The sequence below is a fragment of the Talpa occidentalis genome, unplaced genomic scaffold (genome assembly GCF_014898055.3).
Source record: "Talpa occidentalis isolate TD23 unplaced genomic scaffold, MPIMG_talOcc4v2.1 talOcc4.5, whole genome shotgun sequence".
In the NCBI taxonomy this organism is placed as follows: domain Eukaryota; kingdom Metazoa; phylum Chordata; class Mammalia; order Eulipotyphla; family Talpidae; genus Talpa; species Talpa occidentalis.
The window spans coordinates 108,400,219-108,425,323 of NW_023604861.1; the positions used below are offsets into that span (position 1 = coordinate 108,400,219).

The 25,105-nt window shown below is 38.1% G+C and overlaps 1 protein-coding gene across 26 annotated transcripts in view; it reads left to right on the forward strand.

The window, feature by feature from the left end:
- The window catches only part of NRXN1 (neurexin 1), a 1,022,285-nt gene that overhangs the window by 493,853 nt on the left and 503,327 nt on the right, over nucleotides 1-25,105 (forward strand). For all 26 annotated transcript variants that reach the window (XM_054687713.1, XM_054687714.1, XM_054687712.1 and 23 more), the window contains 3 exons: nucleotides 708-1,089; nucleotides 2,221-2,411; nucleotides 22,254-22,427. In XM_054687713.1, coding sequence (XP_054543688.1) covers nucleotides 708-1,089; nucleotides 2,221-2,411; nucleotides 22,254-22,427 — 747 coding nt within the window. The remainder of the gene's footprint in view (nucleotides 1-707; nucleotides 1,090-2,220; nucleotides 2,412-22,253; nucleotides 22,428-25,105) is intronic.

Sequence of the window (25,105 nt, forward strand, 5' to 3'; positions counted from 1 at the left end):
ACCAAATTACACTGCTGAGGGGAGCAGCGGGCGAGACAGGAGAGGTCTGTCCCACCATGTGGGTTTCTCCCTGGCGCCAGGAATCGAACTCATGCTGCAGGGGCTGCGGATTGCTTCATAGTTTGCATCTTAACCCCTGCGCCACCAGGGAGGCCCTCTTTCCTACACTTTTAAAAGATTATGTAATTTTGACTAATAAGGATGATTTTTATTATGACTAAAGTTCAGACAGAGTAAAACCTGATCTAAGAAAATTGTATGAATATAATTCATCCTTGCCCTTTTACATCACCTCAGTGTTTTGGCTATATGTCACTGAATATTAAGGAGATATTTTGTATTTTTTTATATTTATTTTTATTTATTTATGCATGCAAGAACTGGGTTGTGGGCCAGAGGTGCGGGGAGTGAGAGAATTCACCAGAGACAGAGTGGGGAGCAGAACAGGTGGGTCTACTGAAATACACAGCTGAGGGGAGCAGCAGGTGAGACAGGAGAGGTCTGCTCCACCATATGTGGGTTAACTCCCTGGCCGGGGATCAAACTCATGCTGCAGTTACTGTCGATAGTTTGATAGTGCTGAGGCTTAACCCCTTGCATCACCAAGAGGCACCATTTTGGTTATTTGTATCTTAAAAATATGACCTTGTTAAATTTCGAAATGCTTTTACATACAGAAATTAATAATTCACTGTCTTCCCTTTTAGGTCAGATGGCAGGTGATCATACGAGGCTGGAGTTTCATAACATAGAGACAGGCATCATCACAGAACGCCGATATCTGTCTTCTGTCCCCTCCAACTTCATTGGGCATCTTCAGAGTCTGACATTTAATGGAATGGCATACATTGACTTGTGTAAAAATGGTGACATAGATTACTGTGAGCTCAATGCCAGATTTGGCTTCAGGAATATCATAGCAGATCCTGTCACCTTCAAGACCAAATCGAGTTATGTTGCCTTAGCTACATTGCAAGCCTACACTTCTATGCATCTTTTTTTCCAATTCAAGACAACATCCCTAGATGGACTAATTCTCTATAACAGTGGGGATGGAAATGATTTTATTGTGGTTGAATTGGTTAAAGGGTAAGTATATTTCAGCTCAATGACATAATGAATATGTTTTATAAAAATGTACCTCAATTTCCAAAAATATACATTAAACTGACTAGTAAGGTGGTAGTAAGGGTGGGGTGTGGCACAAATAATGTATTTATTTAATCCATTTAGGTGTCTGATAAAATTAGTAGGGGTTCAGGACACATCTACTTTTCCACATGTGAGATACTTATAATGTTGAATTCTAATTTAACGTAGGCATTCCATAACTCTTACATTTCAAATATGGATTTCATACTATAAACACTATAATTTTAGAAAAGAATTTCTCTAACTCTGTAGGTAATTTGTGCTCAATTAAACATTGAATCCAAATCATTTGATTACTTAAATTCCATAAAATGCAAATTAGCTCAAGCTTAGACCCATCAGAGTTCTTTGTAAGACTTAGGAAAAAAGAGTTGTGTGATGCAAAATTTGATGTCTTTTAAGTGACTTGAGTGTTTGTTCATTATTCATATTCATATTATTCATTCATATTTCTTGCCACCCATGCACATCTCAGATTCCATCAACCTCAAGCAACACACATGCAAACTCACAGCTCTTAGGTTTAGAAGTGAACACATAAATATAACCTTGTGAATGTTTCCTGAAATGATCATGTGTAAATGTTCAAAACAGTCTTTAGGGAAATTAAGAAAATACATAAGGCAGAAGTAGATGTTTGGGCTGAGTCTTGAAGAATGTGTGTACATTTTCGATGTAGAAATAGATACAAAAGATGAAAGGGAAAGCATGTGGAAGAAGCTGAGAAGAATTTCCAGTTCAGAGTGCTTGGCAAAGAATGGAAGGACAGGTGGAAATATGAACAATTCATGAAGGATATTCTTACCTTCCAAAGTCATAAAGTGGGATGCATACCATAATTTAAAAAATAATTTTCACTGTTCCCTATAGTGAAGACAATGAATGATCCACCCTGCTGAAAGTGTGGTATTTCTCACCTTCTTATTAGCTGAGCCCTTGTACAACTCATTTTCATGACTTCTAGGGAGTATGGAAACACCTGAAAACAAAAATCTCCATTTATTTTATCCAATTTGACTCATTAATAAATCATAAAGTCATAGCACTTTCCACCTTGCCTTTTTCCAGGTACTTGCATTACGTATTTGATTTGGGAAATGGTGCTAATCTCATCAAAGGGAGCTCAAATAAACCTCTCAATGACAATCAGTGGCACAACGTGATGATATCAAGGGACACCAGCAATCTCCACACTGTAAAGATTGACACAAAAATCACAACACAAATCACCGCGGGAGCCAGAAACTTGGACCTAAAGAGTAAGTGCATACCAAACCTCAGTAGTAAATCCTTTGCTTTGGGGTGGGGGTGTGTGCAGGTGCACACACACACACACTCAAGTGCTAAGACTGACCTGCAAAGACTGACCTTTATTCCAGCAGATAATTAATAATAGAACACAGAAGTCTCTCTGTTCCTCCTTTAATGTGGTAGAAACATATGTATTTTTAATAGCAACTCAAAAAAATGCAAGCCCTAAGAATGCATGCATGATTAAAATATAAAGACTAAGAAAAATGTATTTCTAAGTCTTGCTAATTTAAAGAAAAGTAGGCATTTGCAAGTTCCTTTAGTCCTCACAATATTTTATCCATTTGGAGTCTTGGTTACCAGAAACCTAAGGAGTTTCTTCTAGAACTTAGTAGTTTTCTTCTCTTGGTGAGGTTTTGTAGTTACTAACAGACACTGTGACTGGGGTTCTGAGCCTAGTTTATATCTTTATATCTCCCACAGTGAATTCCAGTCTCCCTTCACTATTTCCATCCCAACAGTGAGAATGATATACCAGCTGCTAAGAAAATCTTAACAGACATTTCTCTTTCTTATTGATATTTGATTACTTCAGTGAGAAAGATGAAGTGCTTAGAAAACAGGAAAAAGAAAATAATATAAGTTTCTATTTGATTGGGTCTTTGTGATTCACTAAGAACATATCCATATATCACATCTCATTTAACATGAGAACAAGAATTGGGCAAAGTATTATTTGCTTTTTTGTTATGAATGTAGGAAATCTAAATTCTGAATGACTTGCCCAGGGATTAACAGCTATTATAGTAGAGCAAGGCAGAGCCCCTGTTCTGACACATACCCTCCTGTCTGCCCCTATTCATTTCAAAGCGCTGCAGGGATCATTACAGTTGCATCTTTACTTGACAGGATTTATATTTCTATTGAAGGGATCTTTCCATTTTATTCAAAAGGTACATTTTGGAGTTAGGGAAATAGAGAAAATCTAAAAAAATTCCTTCTAGAGAAAAGTAGCCTTTCTAAATAAGGTGAAATAAATGTGATTCACTTTCTATAATTGCAAAATATACTTACAATCCCAGAACTGTATTTGCCCAACACATTAAACATGTAGTAATGACTGTCTCCCTTCTTTAAGAGGGGCCCTCTTGTTGAGTTCAAAGAGATCCTGTTTGTGTCCACAAATACGATTGCTCGAAAAGTAAAACAAAAGTCAAAGGAAATACTGCTGAACAGTTTACACCTTGTTCTTGCTTCTCTTGGACTGAAGTGAATGGAGTGCATTTTCCATTCATATTTTGTGGGTGCCCTATTTTGCAAATGGGCTTGGATTGTTATTGCCAAAGGAAAAGAACCGGTGAAATCAGTGTGCTACTCAAGCCAGCTACCAAAGCTAAAGTGAAATGGTGTCCTTGTGCAGGGAGAGACCTCAGTAAGTGCGAAGTGGCAGAGTAAACTATGGGTAAGACATGGCCGGAAAAATGTAACTCGTGGTTGGTTGAAGTATGAGACATCCTTAGCCCTATACATTGCAGATAACAGAGAGTCAGTGTAAGGTACAGTGGGTTATATTTCTTTAGACACTTAGGTCTCTTTCTCCTGAGAAGTAATTATTTGTTAACGCTGACCCTGAAGGCACAGCAGACCTCTCCTGTCTTGCCTGCTGCTCCCCTCAGCAGTGTATTTCAGTAGATCTGCCTGTTTTGCTCCCCACTCTGTCTCTGGTGAATCCTTTCACCCCCCCTGCACCCCTAGACTATACCCCAGTTCTTCTACACAAAATTAAATTTCAAAAAAATTAGAAATAATAAAAATATAAGTCAGGGTAACAGGAGGTTATGGTACAGTACTCTTTTTGGTGGTGAGTTGGGGACCTTTACCAATCTAACTCTTACAACTTATTAAAACATTGAGTGTTTCATGATTATGAATATGAGAAAAGCTTTAAAAATGCTAAAAGCTTTAAAATGCTAAAAGCTTTAAAAATGCTAAAACTATGAATTAAAATAGCATATTATATAATATTAAGGTACTAGGTATTGAAATATAAGTGCATTTGTGTTTTTAAAAAATACAATTTACATTCAAGATGAACTTCCTGAGTGCATTCTATATTAATGACTGTCACTCTTTTTGACCTTGTGAAGTTCATGTGTGTTTTACAGGTATCAGACTATACCAAAAAGGGACAGCAAGTTCCTAAAACTAATAAAAATAAAAAGAGTTTAATCTGTAGTTTTGTAAATTGGATGCATAACCCAGTGGTACCAATCACCCCAAAGAAACCCTCCTGCTGTGTGTCATCAACTAAGGAACAGGAAGAGAGAGTGTGGCTGTGGGCCATGACCCTCAGGTTCATGGTCACCAGCTTTTGATGCGGGTGTCCGTAGTCACTGGCCAGAGGCAGGCATTTACTGTGCACTGCTTGGTTCCAAAGAAAATGGTATTTTTCCTGTCATGAAAACCTTTCTGAGCCACGTTGCAGACTGACATAGAGGGAGCATTTATAGGACAAGAGAATAGGATGCCCTGGAGCCACACCAGGCGATCAAAACTAATCTGAGGGGTTCAGGAAGACTTTTAGAGGAAGTAAGGACTATCTGAAGAATGACTAAGAAAGCACTGACTCTCCTCCCCACCTGCGTGATGTCAGGGGCGGGGAGTATTGATATGGGGGAGAATCTCTCCTCGAACTCTTCACTCTGAATTGAAGAGTATTGTTTTCCTTGCATGCTAGTCAGGTACAATTCAGCTATCCCAAATGCAGGAACAAATATAAGGTGACCTATTTTTGTCAATGATTTTATTACCTGTATATTTTGTCTAAGAGCTGTACCTTATAGAATTAAAAGTTACCAGATTTTTTTCTACACTTTGCTTAACGTCATTGCCATGAAATTCAGCTCTCAAAGTGAGGTCAGTCAACTTAAATATCAGAATCTTGCGGAAGTGTTTGGGAAATGCAGATTTCTCCACTCCTCCTCAGCCAGACTGATGTAGTTGTCATTTGAGAGTAGTGTCTGTATTTTTAAGAACACTCACTAATCTAGATGTTGTGTGTCTCAGAACTCTGGAAGAATGCAATATCTGTGCCGAGGAAAAATTAAAATTACTTTTTAGTTTTAGTGCAAATGTTGGATTTGCGTTTATTTTAGAATTTTACTTTTGTTTTACCAGCCGGGGGCCAAAGTGACATGGGTTGCTTCAGGATATTGCAAGTATTTATTTCTCATGCTACTATACCTTAAAAAGACACTAGAGGGCAGCAGAGGGCCACAAAACCTTCTTATGGGCGTCAGGAAGGGGGAGTCTCTCCAGCAGGCTTCGCTTGGCTTTAGGAAGCAAACGTTGCTTTGTTTTCAGCCATATAACATCCCACAGTTAGCTTTATAATACTGTATGGTTTTGTCTGGGCCTCTGTTTCATTGTTACACGCAGGGCTTTAGTCTAGAAAATTGAAAGCTAGGCACTGTACATTCTACCCCCCAACTTCGACATCGGTGGAGATGGTCAGAAATGGCAGGCGTCTAATGATCTTTCTCTGAGAAGAGGAATTCCACACAGGTGACCTTGTTCAAATTATCTTTCCTGACACTGCCGGGTTCTCAGGGGGTGTGTGTGCCTCTCCCTGCTGATACAGTTTGCTTTCATCTTTATTTCCCAGCTGTTTGTGTTCTATTCCCTCTGGCTATTATGTACAAGCTGCAACATGTAATGAAACGAACAGCATAAATTTATTCTCTGGAATGATTTCTTAGCACAGCTGTATGTTCGCTGTGGAACTTGAAGTCTGCCCCTTTAGAGAGATAAGGGTTGCTATATATCCTTCTTGTGTTTCTTTACTTGTTCCTAAATTTGGCAGATTTGTATACGTGTATGGAAAATAGCTAATATTTATTTACTCTTTACAAAATACTAAATATATTTAAATGAGGTTATTTTATTTAAACCTTGCAATTACCCAGTGATTTGAATTAGGTCGTCCTTGCCTGCTAATTAATCTAATCAAGAACAAAGTTAGGAATGAAGAATCATTTTTGGTCCCCATCTCCATGGGTACCCTTCTTGAAGGCATTGCTTAAGGTTTTCCTTCAGCAAACAGGATAATTTACTAAATGGGAAAAAGATAGATCCTGGGTGAATAGGATGCAGTGCCCTCCTGTGGCCATTTAGCAAAACTACTTCAAGGTCAATAAATCATTTACAGGCCACATCTGGATCAGCCCAGCTAGAGCTTTGTCCTCCCTCTGTTCTAACTCTAATGCCTCCTCGTTATCTGTCCCCACCAATTTGGGGGGAGCTCTCCTCAGTGTTTCTGTCTCATCTCTTCCTTTTGTACCATCACCACAATTCCATGCTTTTCAGTCTTCCTTATATCCCTCCTTAAATCTTGCCTTGAAATCCCCCACTTGCTATTGTCACCCAGCTACTAAGCCAGTGAGAGTTTCTTTAACCAGTGACAACCTACTCAGTGCTTTCCTTTCAGATACATCCTATCTGAAGCACAGATTTGAAGATAAATAGTAAAAATTCTTAATCCCTTCTTGTTCCGTTCACTGTATCATCCTTTCTTGTTCTATCACTGTATCACCCATCCCCTGTCATCCTGGACATAACACACATCACTCCTTTCTCTACCCTTTAATGTGGCTGCTAGATAAATCACTGCTGATGTGCCTCAGTGATCCAGATTCCACTCCCAAGTCCTGACCACATTTAAACATGTTCCAGCTTTGTACATCCAGCCCCTGTGACACCCAGTGTCCCAGTTGTCTTGCTCAGATAATTTTCTCAAATAAGAAACTTACTAAGAAGAATATGACTTTGAGCTTAGTCTTACTGCAGGGATGGTATTGACCATGGAGGTGAGCTCCTGCTGTCCTGTTGGTTAGTCTATCTTTATTAGATTTTTTTTTTTTTGGTAAATTTTAAAGGGAAAGAAACTTATTCACATTACTTCAATTAATGGGGGATTATTTTAAGGATCCATTAGGAAGTAAGAGAGACAAGAATCCTTTCAGCTGCTGAACAGTGAGACCAGGCAGAGAATAAGAACTTTGTTCTAATAGTCATACTGGGTTCTCAAAGGACAACCCTCTTGGGTGTTCCCTAGGAGAATATTCTCTGCTTTGCCACTGAGCCACTCTCTACTGTCTCCTCCTAGTTAGATATTTTCCTGCCCTGCTCTCCTTTTCCTTCCCCTCTGCTTCCCTCTCTGCTTCCTGGCTTCCCCTACTATTCACTTCTTTCTTTCCTGTTGCACTCCCACTTCTGTCTACTCTTCACATCACTTTCAAACTCCCCAAAGACATCATCTAATACAGTGAGTGGACCTGTCTCAAACTCAGCTTCATGAACTTTACCCTGCTGTACTGGGCAGGCTCACTTCCTTGGGCCAAGTAGCTGTAAACACAGAGGCAAATTGGCATGGCATAAAATGTGAATTTAAAAGACATCCTCCTGGGAAAGAGGCTGTGTGCTGGAAAGCTCGCTGTAGCTTCTCAGAAAGTAGTGGGGTGATTTGTTTATTCAAAGAGACCCTAAATGTCCTGCCAGAAGGTGTGGGGCAAGGAGAAGTGAATTATGGGGCTTTAAGCATAAGAATGTGGAGTTGAATGTGACTTTAGAATCAGTCCTTTGGCTTCTGCACAGAGAATGAACTGAGGCTCAGGGGAAAGAGACCACAGAGGCAGTCATCATAGTATAGTTCCAAGACAATCATCTGTGAAGGCATAAAAGTGAGACTTGACATTTTTTTTTTTAACTCCAGTTCCACACAAGAACTGAAGACAATTAGAAATATGAAAATGCTGTTTCACTCCTGACAGTGCCACTGATTCCCAGGTTTTGTAAAAATCAGTCTCTATCCTCTTTAATGCCTTTGCCAAATTGGCTTTAATCCCACTTCCCTCCCAAGCACTGCCCTCCCACCATGAAACATTAGACAGCATTTTCTTCTTTCTGTGTCCAGGTGTCTAAATTTGACTTGGAAGTTTTTCCTTCTGCTTCCTTACAACCCTTAGAATAGCATACACCATCAGCAGAGTTTAAGTTCTTTATTCCCTGCTAAAAAACTTTTTCTCTTCATCTTTTACTTCTTCACCCACTGTACTTGTTTTGAAATCTCTTCTACATTAGGCATTCTTTGTTTTACTAAGTTTGTGTTTTTCATTCCTCCCAAATCTATTATTTGGAATTGTCCTTCCCACTAAGAGGATCACAGGCACTTAGAGCTGGAGGTTATCTTGGAGACAATCTGGTCAGGCCCGCCCCCTTCATAGGTGAGAGGCTTGTGCTCAGCAGCACTGAGCAGCTAGCTTTGCAGTTAGCTGGTGTTCCTGTCTAGTCTTCTAATTCCAAGTTTAACACTTTTTATGACAGACTGGGAACAACAGATTTTATTGCTCACATCAACCTCAGTTGACTGCTAGTGCCAGCCAGGGGCAGCATACTGGAAGGGAAACTGAGGCCTTTTTGGGCTCAGTGGAGAAGTGTGGCTGAGTGGCTGGCCACAGGCACAAAGTGGAGACTGGGAGTATGTGGATCACTATGTATTATCTTTTACTTCTGGAGCAACTTTAAAGGCTTTGGCCTTTCCCATTTGCACTTGCTTTGTGCCAGTCGATGCCGGTTCTGTTCACCTCGTCCACTGGCTGAGTTTGACAGCCCCAGACTTGGAATAACTGTGAGGAAGTCATACACCAGGAGAAGTCGCTTTCCTCAGTGCTCCCACTGCAGTGTATGCTCCTGGAAATCTGAATCTGCTGCTCAAATGCCTTTTGGTCAGTGTTCCAGTTTACCACATCCCAGTGAGATGCTGATTAGATGAAATGGGTTCTTAAAACTGTGGACAGTTGTGCGGCAGAGAGGAAAGTGCCCGCAGGACCTCCGTCTCTTCCTCAGTGGGCCTCCAGGGTTTGTCCCTCTTCAGGAAATGCTGGGACTGGAGCCGAGCTCTCAGAGTTTGAGCTTCTCGTTCAAGAGCTCCCTATGGCAGAGCCATCTGGGAAAGCAAACTTGGCAAATTGTGTTTAAGTCTTCAGAGCTTTTATGCTTCTCATAACTCCCTCTTTTTTTTCTATAGGGAAATTTAAACAGAGGTTTTTGGGGTATGAGAAGCTTAAACTCATTTCAGCTCATCTAAGTTAAAAAGAAACGGACAGAGACTGGGTATAGTGTTTAAAGCACCCAAGAGCAAGAAAGAGAAGGAAAAGAGTGTGCTCATGAGAGAGTCAGGAAAAGTGTCAGCCACATGCCAGAATCTCAGTCTCTTCTCGTCTCTCCTAGGGCCACGGGCTGCCTCTCTTGGCTGCCCAAAGAGCACTCCCTCATTCTTGCTCTCTACACGTTGGTTTCTTTGCTTTCACAAGCATTGCCAGACTTGGCCTCTCCAGACTTGGCTTTCCACCAATGACCAAATACCTAAGGGACACTCGCTTGAGTTTAGGAGTTCTCCTGCCAGCTTCATGGGAGAGTAAACTCAGCTGGCACATACATCCTTCCAGAGGCCAGAGCGGGAGCATAGAAGCCAAGCTCACACTGTGCAAACATGCACCGTGCTCTGGATTTGTTTGAAGACATATTAGGATCAGGTATTTGGAGTATAAGGGGAGCCTTGTGTTTCCAAAGGAGATCTTTAACCTCTTACAGAAAAGATGTGCCTCGTGTTAACAGCTAAAGTGATCAAGATGGTGGAAAATTGGCCATCGCATGGCACCGTTTTCAAATGACTAAACTCATAAATGCTTGGGTGAACAAAATCATTCTGTGGGTGGAGACAGAGCCCAGGCCGATCTGGAGTCCAACAGAAGGTAGCACATGGATACAGAAGCAAGGAACAGAAGTCAGAGGCTCACTAGAATTCACAGACAACACAGGAAGAAGGTGAATGCTAGATTTTTATCATCAGAGGATTGCGAAGCTTTAAAACAGCCTCTGCTAGATCTACAAAGGACAGAGAGACCCTGTCTGACATCTGGATAATGTTACAATCTTTCACGATAGATCCCAAAATAAGTATCCTATTATTTTCAGGCAAGTGAAAAATTGTCCCCTTTACTTAGGGTTTAGTTATATTGTGGTGCCAGCCTCTTTCACTGTGATCCAGAGGAAACCTGTTTCTACTTCTCACCCTGAAGAATCCTCTTTAACTGTGGGTCAAACTTGGATAGACTGGACGTGGGGTAGGCTTACTCCTGCCCCTGCTGCTGTGAAGATGCTTCATAACCAATTCTGCCATTTTTACTAATAGAGCGAAGCACATTTTTAGTGGCACAGTGTTGCTGTTGGCCTGTAATTGTCACACACTGGAGGTATGGTCAGTGCTGCTTTGGAGCCACTTGGCTTAGAGTAATCCCTTCCAGTTCCATCCATGGTTACTGCAAATGGCATGATTCTATCTTTCCCTATACTGTGAAAAAATGAACAATGGCATTTAAAAATAAATGAATAAATATATAAAATATCTTTCTAATTTCCAACCTTCTTTATGATGATCACTTTGCTGTAACTGAAGGGCTCAAAGTCTGAGAACTAAAATTTTAGTGTTTCCTTTGTAAAGTTTTCATTTGGGGCACTATCTCGGACCCACATTTTCTGTGGTGTCACCACTTCAGTCATAGCTACAGTATTGACATTCCATTTTCCAGGTATGGTCTTTTAATCTTAAGACAATAAAAGAACAAGATTATTAGTGTCCCCATGGTACAAGTGAGAATACGGAGGCTCAGAAAGGCAAGTGACTTACCTATCCTCACATAGCACAATGTGTTAGATATAAAACTTAAACCAAGTCTGCAGCAGTGTTTAAATACAGTATTTATTCACCATTGTATTAGAAGAAATTCCTTCTGCATATCTAGAGTGAAACATAGTACTAATTTGAATCTTGGGAGAAAATGTCATCTGATAAAAGAAAACATTTCCTCCTCTATATAAAACATTTCTTCAAACTTCTACATTAGTACATTGTGTCATGTTGAACATTTCATTTCTGGTAACTGCAAAAGAAATGGCTATTTCTATTCTCACTTTCCACATGTTCTACTCTCACTTTCCACATGCTCTTCTAACCCCTGTGCCTTGCATAGTAACTATCTATTTGTTCTGTTTCCTTAGACCCTGAATTCTTCCTTAAATACTACAGTTAACAATTTGAATTGCTGTACATCCTTAACATGTATCTATACAATATTTGCATTTATAGGTGCTTGGAGTAAGCACTTGTACCTGCTGCTATGTCTTAATAAACTGCTATATTCCTAGCTTATAGGGAAAGATTCCCAAAAAAAAAAAAGGTACATTTTTAATCATTACATAAAAATTGCATAATATCTCAAAATTAAGTGTTTGCATTTCTCATTAAGAATAATTTAAAAATTGACAGATAAAAATATTTGAAGTCATGCTAGGAAATTATACTACTCCAGCAAGATTTGATGACCTGACTGAAAACAGTCCATCTTTCAGATGCAGAAGAAATCCCTTCTCTGAAAAAAATTCAGAAAAGTTAAGGTACTTAATGAAAAACAAGACTTTGATTTGATTCTGTGAAGCTCATAATTTTTTAGAAGTGTTTTGAATGTCTGTAAATTTGTTTTTGTTTGTGCCTGTGTCACTCTGTCCTCTCCAGATGTCCAGCACACCACTGCTGGCTTTATCCTCCTCAATACTCTATGTCTGAGAGCAGGTGCCATTTTTTTAACCCAAGTTAAACATACCATTATTATAGGAAAGAGCTGTTTTTATACTCACCCTTTCTTACCACTAGGTTTTCTCCACCTGAAATAAAATGTCCATTTATTTTAAAGTGGGGGACAAGAAATTTCTTTGAAATAAGAAAAGCTATTTTGAAAAGAAAGTCAAATTATTAGATAGAGCTACTCAAAATATCAGAAATATAACAGGTTTACACAGGTTCTCTGACTGGTCCCCTAGTTACAAGTCTCTGTTAATTTCCAGAAAAGTCACTTCTGAACCCTCTTCTATCCCTGTCACTGAGAAGATTTTTAGTAGAAATAGGAGGTGGTGTGATAGTGCCTGGCTTGGCTACCAGGTTTATTATCCTTGTCTTTGTGTTGTCTTGGACAGGTAAATTGCCTTTTCAGAAGGGTAGTTTGCCCATCTCTAAGGTGTGGTTAGTGATAGTTTCCTACCTGTTGTGAAGGGTTGGTATGAGGATCACACAGAACATAATGGCAAAGCACCACTCAATCCGAGGCTCTGTGTATGTCAGGTGCAACAATATTTGGAGATGGAGAACCTTAGCAACCCCTGCCATCTCAGAGAGTAACACACAGTGAATGGAAAATGAAACACAAAATATTGATATGGTTGTCAGCTGCTGAAGGATGTCTATGGCATCTAAACTGGCTGTAACTTGGATGGACAGAAAAGGAAAAATAATGAAAATATTTGAACCTAAAGGTAAATTTATGAAGCTGTGAGATGAAGTTAGCTTGGAATGGATTTATATGCCTGAATTTGCACCCCATCTGCCATAGTGTCACTGGCATGGAGTGGGTTTAAAGGAGATGTATTACCACACACACCTCCATAACAATTTCACTTTATTATTTCCCATTTAACATGCCCACCAGCTTTCTTTCACAGTCTGTTGGCCAGATACACAAACAAAATCTGTCTTCATGCTGTAAATTTTATAATCATAATTTAAAAAAAACTTATTTGGGCAATTTATTTAAAAATATCAGCAAGAAACAGAAATTTCAGAATGTCAAAAGCATTTTCCATCTTCTCCATAAACATACTGTCAATATTAATTCTCAAACATTCACTAGAGGAAAACATTAATATTGGTACTCAAACCTCATTAGAGTCCCCCCACCTGTTCACACACAGATATTAGAGATATTAGGTGTGGCATCAGCAGCGGGGGCAGGGCCGAGGGGGGAAGCACAGGTATCCTGTTTATCTCTTTGTGGGAAGCAACTGAAAAATAGTTGCATATATAAAAATCAGACCTGGGAGTCATAAGAATTCTTCCCACTCATCAGAATTCCAGTACCTAATATTTATGGTTATGGAAGCAAATTGACTTTGTCTTCAGATTACTTGGCATATGGGAGCCCCCCATGTCCCAGGAATGTGCTTTAGTTTGATTGGAAACCTGCTAACATTTATTACCATTATTTTCCTCCACTGATCAAGATCCTGCAAAACATCCCTGTGTTTGCAGTAATAGAATTGTACAAATTATAGCCTTTCCACTTCAGTGTGCAATATGTGAACTGGTGCAGGTTATTTGAAAATGATCATAGTTTCAGGACACTTGGGCTTGTACTCTGACACTGGCTTTTTCTGGTTTTATAGCCTTGAGCCACAGTATCTTCATCTGTGACATGCATTCATGATCATCTTTATTTCTTTTGTAGCTAACCAAGTAAAGACCAACTGAAACAAAGCATGTAAAAATGCTCAGTAACTGATAAAGTCAGTTACTGATAAAGTCAGAATTATTTTTTGGTTTTGACCATGGAAATTCAAGTCTTTTTTAGCAAAAGCAATATACTGTTGAACATGAGAACCTATTAGAGGATAATGAATACCTGTGGTTGAGGAAGGAGTCAAATGATAATAACCACCACCAAAGTACTCTTGTCCTAGTAACCTTTAAAGCTAGATGGAGCAAGATATGTGGAAATACATAGGAAGTACAAATTTAATGGGGCAGAGCAGCAGGGGGCAGTGCAGTTAGATTCTGTTCTCTGGCACAAAGAGTAAATGCATGAGTCTCTGGAGTGATCAGAGTTAGAAGAACCTGAAGATATACTGTGAAGTGTGCATAGTGTGCAGTGCAGCCAGGGGGGCAAAACAGGGAGACAGAATGGCCAGAGACAGAATGAGGTAGAGGACCAGTATAGGCTGAAATTTAATGTCCCACTAAGTTTTTGGTTCTTATTTTAACAACAGAAAAAGACTCACAAATAGGTCCTCATTACCATGCACTGAGAGCCTGGACTGTTTCTGCACCTCTATCTTTATTTCTCTTCCTCTCTCAAAAGATAAATTCAATATATGTCAGTTAAAATTCAGCATGAATTATGCTATTATTATGGGAAATAAATGTCATTGCATTGAATTATCTTAATGAACTGGATGGCTTCACCTCTGTGTCCTAGAAAGGGGTCAGTAAAAGGAAAATTCCTCACAATTGGCTTCATATTTTATTTCTCAGGTGGATGGAAACAGAATATGAGTACTATAAAACCTCTATATTCTTATTGTCTAAATGATTATTAAACAGAAATTCCTAACTCATCCATTCATTTAATGAGTCATCAAATAATCATTGAGTACCTACTGATAATGTGAATATAAAGATGCTTCTTAGTTCATGGTCATTTCCTCAATTTCACAAGTTTGTAAATAATGGGACAACAAGACATTTATACAAAGACCTGGAAAAAAGTGATGAATTGTCAGAAAAGTGGTTCAAATTATTATAGGGATCCAAATATCACACTTGCCTATGACTGGAGAAACAGGAACATATCGACAAGGTGGAATTTGATTTGAGTCCCCAAAATTGGATGGGATTTTAAAATGAAACACTAGAAGACAAAAGTCATTTATGATGGAAGCAATCTGTACTGTAAATAATGATGGGACAGTATGAATATCCAATATTAGAGAAATGATTAAAATATAGTTTGACTACAGATAAAGTTATAGGAAGAGGAGTGATACTAATCTTCTTTACCTGGAAAAGGCTAGTGGGAAAAGATTGTTCAGAGTTTAACTCAAAAGTTATTGAGGAAGGGTAGTTCAAAATCTTGAGCACTGCTAACCACAGACTAGAAGACAGAAGGAAGAATAGAAGAAATCAGAACACAACTTGAGAGAATAACATGGTGTTGATGGAAAGGATGGATGGATGTAGGGGTACCAGATAATGGGTTATTGCATGGAAAGTGGACAAGGAGAAAGGTAGAAGGAAATGAAAATGGAGGGATAAATGTCAGAAATGTCAGCATTGCTGAATCATCTGTCTTTTCCAACGGTATGAATGCAAAGTGTGAGATAAAGAATAGAGTTAAAAGTGATTTTGAAATGCCAATTCAGGTAGCAGAAGACTAAATTTCCTATAGAACAGGGGGTTCTAGAAGTAGTTTCCCAGAGATAATGTTGTGGAGACATATTTTTTTTGCTTTTGGGCTGATTTCTTTCTTAAGATTTCTTTTATATATCTATGCATACAAGAGCAGGGGTGTAGGCCAGAGGTGTAGGGGAATGGGGTGTGTGTGTGAAAGGATTCACCAGAGACAGAGTGTGGAGCAGAACAGGGGGATTTACTGAAATACACTGCTGAGGGGAGCAGTGGGCAAGACAAGAGAGGTCTGCTGCACCAAGTGGATTAGCTCCCTCCCCAGGGATCCAACTCCATGCTGCATTGGCTGCTGATAGCTTGACAATGTTGAGACTTAACCCCTTAAGCCATCAGGGAGGGCCTTATAGGCTGAATTTAAAAGCTAAGATAAACCTAAAGATAAGGATTTATAGGTATTTCCTGCTAAAGTAGTAACAGATTGTTCTGGGATTAAACCCTTTATGTATCAAAGAAGACTAAAGTGTATAGAAATTAAGGGACCAGTAGTATATCAAATTCATGGCCCCCAAGCATCTCTTCAACAAAAAGTTTCTAAAATTAACCTGATTTTTAATTCAAAGATATATTGGAAGACGCAGATCTTGTATATCAGAGCAAAACGTCTGCTTGAATGGCCTTATTTCAATATTGAATATTTGGCATACTCTGAATGTCGATATGGTGTTGGCCAATTCTTGATGTTCAATCCCATGTGTGTGATTTGTTACAAAAGTTTCTGTTTGTCTGCTCTAAAGCTCAAATATGTTAGAGAGGTATTAATCACTCACCAGGCCTTTGCCTTCAGTAATTTAGCATCATTATTTAAGCAGTCACAGGAAATAGTAACTTCTGCTTTCTTCCCAGGTGAAAAAGACAGGAAGTAAATAAATGAATGTTTATTCCTCACAATTTATGAATGATTTTTTTTTTTTGCCCTAACAAGGCACACATGTTATAAAAAGTGGTTTAGTTTTAATATGTTTCCAAGGGAAAAATTGTAAGAAGGTATATGGTCAAGATCTGACCCACTGATGTTCCTTTGTGACTGTGCAACAAACATTAGAGATGATTCAAATTGGGCGTGGGGGCATAGATTTTTGACTATTGCCTGGAGTAAAAGAAGACACCTTTCCTGCAGAATAACTCTCAGAAACTAGCCTAGCCTGATAGCACTTTTTCTACCAGGCAGTCACAATTGAGAGAAAAGTTAGTTTTCCCAGAATTTACTTCCCAAGGTCCAATCCACTCAGAGCAGAGCATTCAGAATTGGACTTTCTTCAGTCCAGCCCACAGGAAAGTTAGTGTGCATTACCTTTTTGTTGTTGTTTTTCCCCAAATGCCATATGTAAGAGATTGCCTCCTTAAGTTTCCTTTGAGTTTTAACTTTTCAAATATGCAAAGAAGTTGTCCTTTTTAAGTATGTTCTTTTTAATTAAAATGAAAGAAAGGTGTTTTAAATGTACCAAAAAATATATATGAATAAACAGGAAAGCTGAGTCAAAGATCTAATTATACCTTGACACTGGCATTCTGCAGAGTTAGGAGTCCTTGTTCTAATTGCCTATGCTCCCAATTTTACCTGCTTTTGGTTGAAGGCTTCCTAACCATGCATTCTAGCCCAGACATCTTTTCCCTAAACCTCCCGATTTATTCATCTGCTTCCTACAGGACACTCATAATCACACTCTATGTCTTTAATGTTAAATGTGATTTAATTTCTTCTCCCCAAATGCTTACTACTTCAAATTCCCTCACTGCTAGCCTGCATGGCTTGTATATTTGGATTTCTCATTGTTTTTTTTTTTTTTTTTTGTACACAAGATTCATAAATTTTATTGTGTTACTCAGCTCTTTCCTTTGACTTTACTTAGCCAATATTATTTATCATGACCCCTTTGAAAATCCCTCTCTTACAGCCAATTCTGGTCTTTTTATGCTCTTTCTTAAATGCTGTATTAATTTTGTCTTCTGTTCCCCAAGCATGACAACTACATTTATATCATTACAAAGTCTAAGCTCTTATATATTGATCCACCATAAAAGGCCCATAAAATCCCTTTTATTTCTCTGATTTCAAAAGTCACATTTAGCCAGAATCTTCCAGCGTGGCCCTTGAGTTTTATAGATTTCTTGTGTCTCTTAAACAGTAAAATTAGAAGGTATTTATCAAGCAGCTTTTCCATGTGACCAGATTCAGTGTTGCTGGGTTTCAACTGAGTAAGTCAACAGAACCTTTTGATCTGTGTATAGAAGTATCATGCAAGGTACACTTCAAGCACACAAATGACTGTATGCTCAACCAAGGAAACTAATACTTTTCCTTTTGATATCTTTTTACTCCAATTGTCCTAGAAACAGGGGATAACTTAATACTTCTCAGCTCTTGTATCTCTCTGTGCAATCAACAGAGAATAAAGTACAGGATAGAGGCCTTGTACTTAGCAGACATTTCAGCAGTCACACCAGTAGCAGTGGCAATCGAGTGCTGAGTGCAAGCCACACACTCAGTGCTTACGCACAGTCTTTATAGTCCTCACAGCTTCACGATGTAGCCCTTTTTAAACCAGGTCATAAATGATTCTGAATCTTAAGGAAAATATATAACTTAATGTTTCTATACTGAGAAAACCAATAAGTAACAGAGCCAGGGTTTGCAGCCAGATACAACTAAAGAGCCTGTACATAACTTCCTATTCTTTACTCTCCAACAACTAGGAATAGATACTTGTGAAATCAGTTTGAGTCATTACCTAGATAACACTCTTGAAAGGAGGAACACATACACACATGTGTGTGTGTTGGTGCTAAAGGTAAGGGTTTTCTTGAAATTTCTTTAAAAACCCACTCTTTAGACATTTGAAGTTATCTGGCTTTATGCATGTACTCCACATCTGCTGTGAATGCCCCACCTCCATTCATAATCTTGTCAGTTGCCTGCATGTCCTACTTAAAGTATATGAATAATTATCTACTCTTATAGCTTGAAATGGGGGTAACAATCTGACTTCAAGTCTGTAGGAAATTGGCTCTTACTAGATGTCCATCCTGGCTGTGGTTCACACACAGGGTCATTAAAAAGCATATCTTCCTTTCCATGCACAGGATTTCGCCTGCTGGACCCATTAGTGCTAATGGGTCATTTTCCTCCTATCACCCCAAAGGATGAAAAGGAGAAACTGCATCTTTGATGAAGTGCTAATGCTACACAAGACTCAGGCCACTTAACGGTTTCCTTTGTTCTCTTCATATGGCAACCTACCAGGGGGACATTAGACCACTCTCTGCTATATGAAGAGTTTATAAAGACAGTATTAAGTAGTGGTGCTAAGTGCAGCTTCAGTAATGAAAATGAGAATGAGTTCTCCACTTATAAAGCCAAACCCATCCACCTTTGTATATTTGAGGTTTGTAGCCTGCACTGTTTGAATCTATATTTTTTTTGCTTTTTAATAACACGATGGAAAGATTACTCTTCACTTTATTAAGCTTCAAAAAGTTGGGGCCTCCCTGGTGGCACAAGGGGTTAAGACGCAACCTATGAAGCTGTCCGCAGCCTCTGCAACATGAGTTCGATCCCCTGGCTGGCCGGGGAGCAACCCACATGGCACAGCAGACCTCTCCTGACTCACCCGTTGCTCCCCTCAGCAGTGTATTTCATCAGTATGCCTGTTCTGCTCCCCACTCTGTCTCTGGTGAATCCTCTCACCCCCTGCACCTCTGGCCTGTACCCTAGTTCCTGTATGCATAAATAAATAAATCTTAAAAAAAAATAAAAAGTTGTGCAGGCAAATAACTTTGCTAATAGGGAAAAATAGTATTGTGGCAGGAAATGGGGAAAGGAAGTAAGTGCATTTTACAATTAATTCTCTCCCCATGTGTTGACTTACCATTCTTCTTTCTTTCTTGATTATTTTCTACTGTGATCTCAATCCATCAGGTGGCTGACAAAATTTATTGAGTGTTCATTGTGCTTATAGCCCGGCACTAGGCACTGTGGGAGAATCTAATACAAATAAAGACACAGCCTTTCTCCTTCAGGAGGTTACAGTCAGAAAGAGGGAGATTGGTTATCAAATATATAGCATCCCATACATAACTTTCAGTACTAAGTTCTACATCTGGAAAGCCTAAAGCAGCGTCAAGAATTCTTCATTCAGCTCCCCACTGTTCTCACATACAACATTCATTAGGCCCAAAGGAGAACTCAAACTTTCCTAACAAATTTGGCTGAACAAATGAATGTAGGGAGCATTTCCTTGTATTGATATTTGACATATAACAGTATAAATCTCAGTCCACAATCTCAGAAGTACAAGAAAGGTAACAATTTTTGTTTTTCTGTAACTCACCTTGGTTTCTATTTTGAACTCTGATTCTTTGAATTAGCAAGAAGTATTATCTCGAGCAATTTCAATTCCATTATTTCCCTGGGATTTTATCTAAGTCAATTGGGATGGGGGCCTTCCATTGCACCAAACTTTTGGGAGGTAGAGAGAGATTGCACAGGTCTATTCTATATTCATAGTTCAGGGGCTCACTGAAGTTCTCTCCAACATCATTATTCTTCACATCATGACTTCTTCACATCAGTCATTTTCTGCTGCCAGGGCCACTCTGGGAATTATTTTGTTGCTTCCACACCACAATGGTATGTGGGAAATTCTGTGAGGGCTGCCCAGTTCCCAGCATGTCTAAATGTGCCCTGTAGCCATTTCTTACCAGGGAGCTCACTGCTGCCTCTGGGTTCTCTTGGGGGAAATGCACACAGCTATTCCCCTAAACCTATCTCAGGTTTTGACAAAGCAGGCTTTGGTCCTCTGATGACAACTCTGTCTTGGGTTTGGCATTCACCAATGACTATGTTCACATTTCTTCTCCTCCAGCCTTCTCTCCTGCTTGTCTGTAGGAGGGACAGGAGAGTTTTATACTTCCCATGCAATTGCCTAGTGTCTTGTCTGTTTCACTCCTTTAAGAGTCTAGGTTTTAAGTTTCAAATGCAGAAACATAATTTTATATGTTTGGTTTTTGATGTATATCTTCTCTCTGAGGCAACTAAAACTTGTGGTTTAAAATTTAAGTGAGAAGAAAGACCAAGGAAGAAAATATGGCAAAAAATTAAATGGTTAAAAATAGTATCATGTCTCAGACCAAAAAAATGCTATTTTTAAATATTTGTCATCTTTAATGAAGATAATTGATAGTCAATAGATATTTATTTTACTTAAGAGCTGGCGGAAGTGAACACATGTAGTACCTTTGGTATAAATTATACAGGATCAATGGTTTCCTAGTGTAATACTTTAGTTATTTGGTGACAGGCCTAATTTATTTGGTGACAGGCCTAAGTTTTTATGGATAGATGAATTTAAGCAAGCTCATATTTTCTCATTAGTACAAATCAAGAGTATTGCATCTGTGGTTTGAGTTTACCTTACTTACAAGCTAGTAGGTTAGCTGATTACTGTTCTATGGATACTGAAGAAGATATTTTTAAAGAAATTTATTACTCATGACTTAACAGATAGCCTGAGTGTCAGCATGTAGATTCAAGATCCTTAATGTCACATCCCATGAAGACAACACGAAGGGCCCAGATAAACAATCAGAAAACAGATGTTTTGTGTTACAATGGAGACGAGAGATCACATATCATGAAAGCTAGGTCGAATGTTACTATGGGAGAGAAAACTAAAATGACAATGAAAAGTCAAAGAAGTACCACTATAGAGTATTTTACAGATATATAGGAGCAAATTATTATGGAATTTGGGGGTCACCCTCCTTATGTTCTGCATTAACTGTTCACTAGGTTAAGTTACTGACACCTACTCAGTGTCATCAAGACATGGTGAAAAATCTGTGCTGGAAAAGGAAACAAAAATAAGCATGGATGGCAATCATTTTTTAAGGTAGTGGCTCATAAAGTTGGGAAATTCCAAACCTAGAGACGTGAAGATGATAAAGCAGAGCCAAGTGCTGCACCAGGAAATACAATAACATTGGAAAAATAAATGATCACTTGGTAGCAGTTCTAAGAGCAGCATAAATAATTTGAAGTTATATAACTTTACCTAAAAGCAAAACCTGAAGCAGGATGTCAGGTGTGTGGAGACTTTTGCAGGAGTAATGGGAAGAGGAACACGAACAGGGATACTAGACTAAAGCATGGAAGGAAAGGTAATTTTAGAGACTGGAGAAGATTTGCTGACACTCTGATTAACTGAAAGACTCAGAGTTCCCTAAGCAGATGGTAGATTTGATAACAATAATAATATCTATTAACTGATCATCTATTACATATTTCACTCTGATGAATACTTCCTGTATTTTATCCTCACAGAGCACTGTGGCAATGGTTTATACTGTTCCCTTTCTTATGAATGAGGTTAGTAATGATAAGAAAAATTAAAAAAGAAATTGTTCAAAACAATAGAGTTGGTAAATACCTGAATGTGGATTTCAAAGCAGATGGGTGTGTAATTCCAAGGCTGAAGTTCCTCCCACTTGGTTCTACTCCATCAAACTCATCTAATTCTCTGAAGAAATAGCTTCAAGAAATTTCTTCTAGTGCTAATGTACTATTTAAAACTTTTATTGTTTTGTACTTTGCAGAAAATATCTAGTTATAAATTTCCTTGTTAATTTAATGAAAAGTAATCCTCACTCATTTTTTGCTATCCTACTGAATATTTAAAGTCAATGACAAATTACTTTTATAATCAAAACTTTGATCTTCCCACAGGTGACTTATATATAGGAGGAGTGGCTAAAGAAACATATAAATCCTTGCCCAAACTGGTCCATGCCAAAGAGGGCTTTCAAGGCTGCCTAGCTTCAGTTGATTTAAATGGACGGCTCCCGGACCTCATCTCAGATGCCCTTTTCTGCAATGGACAGATTGAGAGAGGATGTGAAGGTACTAGATCTTTTCATCATATTCTACAGAATTCTAGTTTCAGCAATATGTGAGAAAAAATGTCCCTAGTCTGCAAAATTAACTTCTTCCACTGACTGAACCTTCATTTAAGTCTTAGATATCTTTATTCAGTTTTTTTTTAACCTTAAATTCTCTGGACTATTTGCAGCCTATACTAATGTGTGCTGTAAAATTGGAGCTCTATATATGGATGTTGTTATTTTATGCTTCCTTGCATTCTATAGTTCCCCTAATTAGTGTGTTAATCAATTTTGCAATGCTTGCTTTATAGCATTAAATAGATAATCACATTTAGACTAGAAACATATGTTTACCTCAGCAAATGTTAATCAGCTTCAGCCTGTTTGAAATCTGCATTCCATAGGATTTAACAAAAGAATAAAGTTCATATACCCATCCTCAGTTCATTCTGTAGTTTGTGTCTACCTGACAGCAAGTGTCGCTTGTATATTATCAGTTTGTTTTAGCAAAAATAGTTTTCTTCTATTACCCCAGGCTAATATGCCATACTTCAGAATGCACTCTGGTAGCTTCCTGTTCCTTTGTACTCACTCTATCCCACTAAGATCTGTGGGAGTACTTTTTGATTGCTACTTTCATTTTAGATAATTTTCACATCAACACCTCAAATTATTTGAGCCAATTCTCCCTCCATAAATGTAATTTAATCACATTATCTTGAATTTTGTGGCTCTGAATGTGTCGCTGCCTCCCCTTTAATGTTGAAAACAGTTTGGATCATTTTGAAAATTTTAGATTCATAGGAAATTTCATATGAGAGAAATGAAGAAAGTTGTGAATTCCTATCCCCTAGGAGATTATGAATCATTTCTTCTCAGCCAAAATAATGCTATTCAACTTAACAATTGCCTAGATATATGGAAGTTTTTTATTTAAAAATGCATTTTTTCCTCTGAAAATACATTTCACTGAAAATTCATGACAGTATTTATTGAATGCTGTCATTCAACATTTTTAATGTTGTCAACATTTTTGTTTTCTTTATTTCAACTTTTTTGTAACATAATTTTATAAAACAGGGACACTTTGTTTTCTCTCATTATCAGTGAAAATAAAATAGTTAAGGAATAAATTCTCTCACTGGATGGGTGTCATAAATTTGATTCACGGGGGTGATTATTGAGCATATTAACATTTATTGTTAAAAGGTTCTACAGACTCTCTGGAAAATATTTTTTTAAAAAAAAGCTTTGGGCAGGTTACTTCTCACCAAGAAATGGCACGAGCCACAGACACATTCATAGTTAAAAGCCCTCAAGATAGAAAAACAAATGCATATAAGTGATCCTCCCCTCCAGTGACCCGTGATGTCACTGGGTGGGTGAGAGGGAGAGCTATTGAGAGGAAGATGAATTGAGGAGTACTGCAAAAATGGTATTTGGTGTTACCTCCTTTTTCTTTTCTATATTCTTCTGGCTTGATTGACACTTCTCTTGATTGACACCTCTTGACTGACACTTCAACAAGTTTAACAACTTTTAGTTGATTATTTCTGCCTCTGTTGTTACTGGGAATAATCTTATATGTACTTATTATGGTACATAGATTATAGGTACATTGATATGTTTTGGGATTCGTGATCAAATTCTAAATAAGCAATAATTATAAAGATTGTGTTCTCATGGAATTTTGAGTCTAACTCACACTGGAATCTTTTATATATTAACAGAAATATTATAAATTTTACGTAACCAAATTATGCCAAGATTTTCCATTATTCCTACCCAATAAGATCCACACATCTCTAATCCCCTTGCACAGAAATGTTCTTATTACCTCAGTAATCATTTACTGCTTTTCATGTATATCTAATTTTGTGGCTTATAGCTGATTTTTGTGTATTAAATACTTTCAGGAAGGGAGGAACCTTACCCTGTCAAAATCTCTTTAGATTGATGTTTTTCTAATGTTAACCTATATTGAATCACCTGGGAAATTATTAATACCCATATTACTAGATGCTGCCCCTATGGTTTCTAATTCAGTATGCCTAGTATGGGGCTCTGAAATTCACATTTCCAACAGTTTTGTAAATGATGTTGATGCTGATGGTCTGAGGTCCACTCTGAAAATTACCACTTGGAAATACATTTTCCTGCTTACATAAAAGAAAATAGACTGGTAATCCATCAATTATCAGGCACAATAAAACTCAATACAAAGTCAAGATCACTTTAGTACAGGAACTTGGTGAAAGCAAATTTAATTCACATATTCTTTGTGTAGGCTTAATATTCAGCCCTAGGACTATAATACAAACTATTTATTAAAATTATCATTGATTAAGCACTGGTGACAAATTTACACTTGCTATCTAATTTTTTATCCTCAAAATTCCATAAATGAGGTATTACTGACATTTTGGGCATGAGTAAAAGGTGACCTTCTAAAGGTCACATGGCTAGTAAGTGGATGATGAAAGCTTTGAACCCAGGTATAATACTTCCTTGAAAGACCAAACATATACTCACTTTTCTCTATATATTTTTTTTGTCTCCCACAATTATAGTTTTACCTTTCCTTTTCCTTTCACACATAACATTAGTTTTAACCACTTAATACAAATATCTGTGTGGCTTATTTCCAGTTTTATTCAGTTGTGAATTAAAACAACATTATGTAAGTGAAAGGAAAAA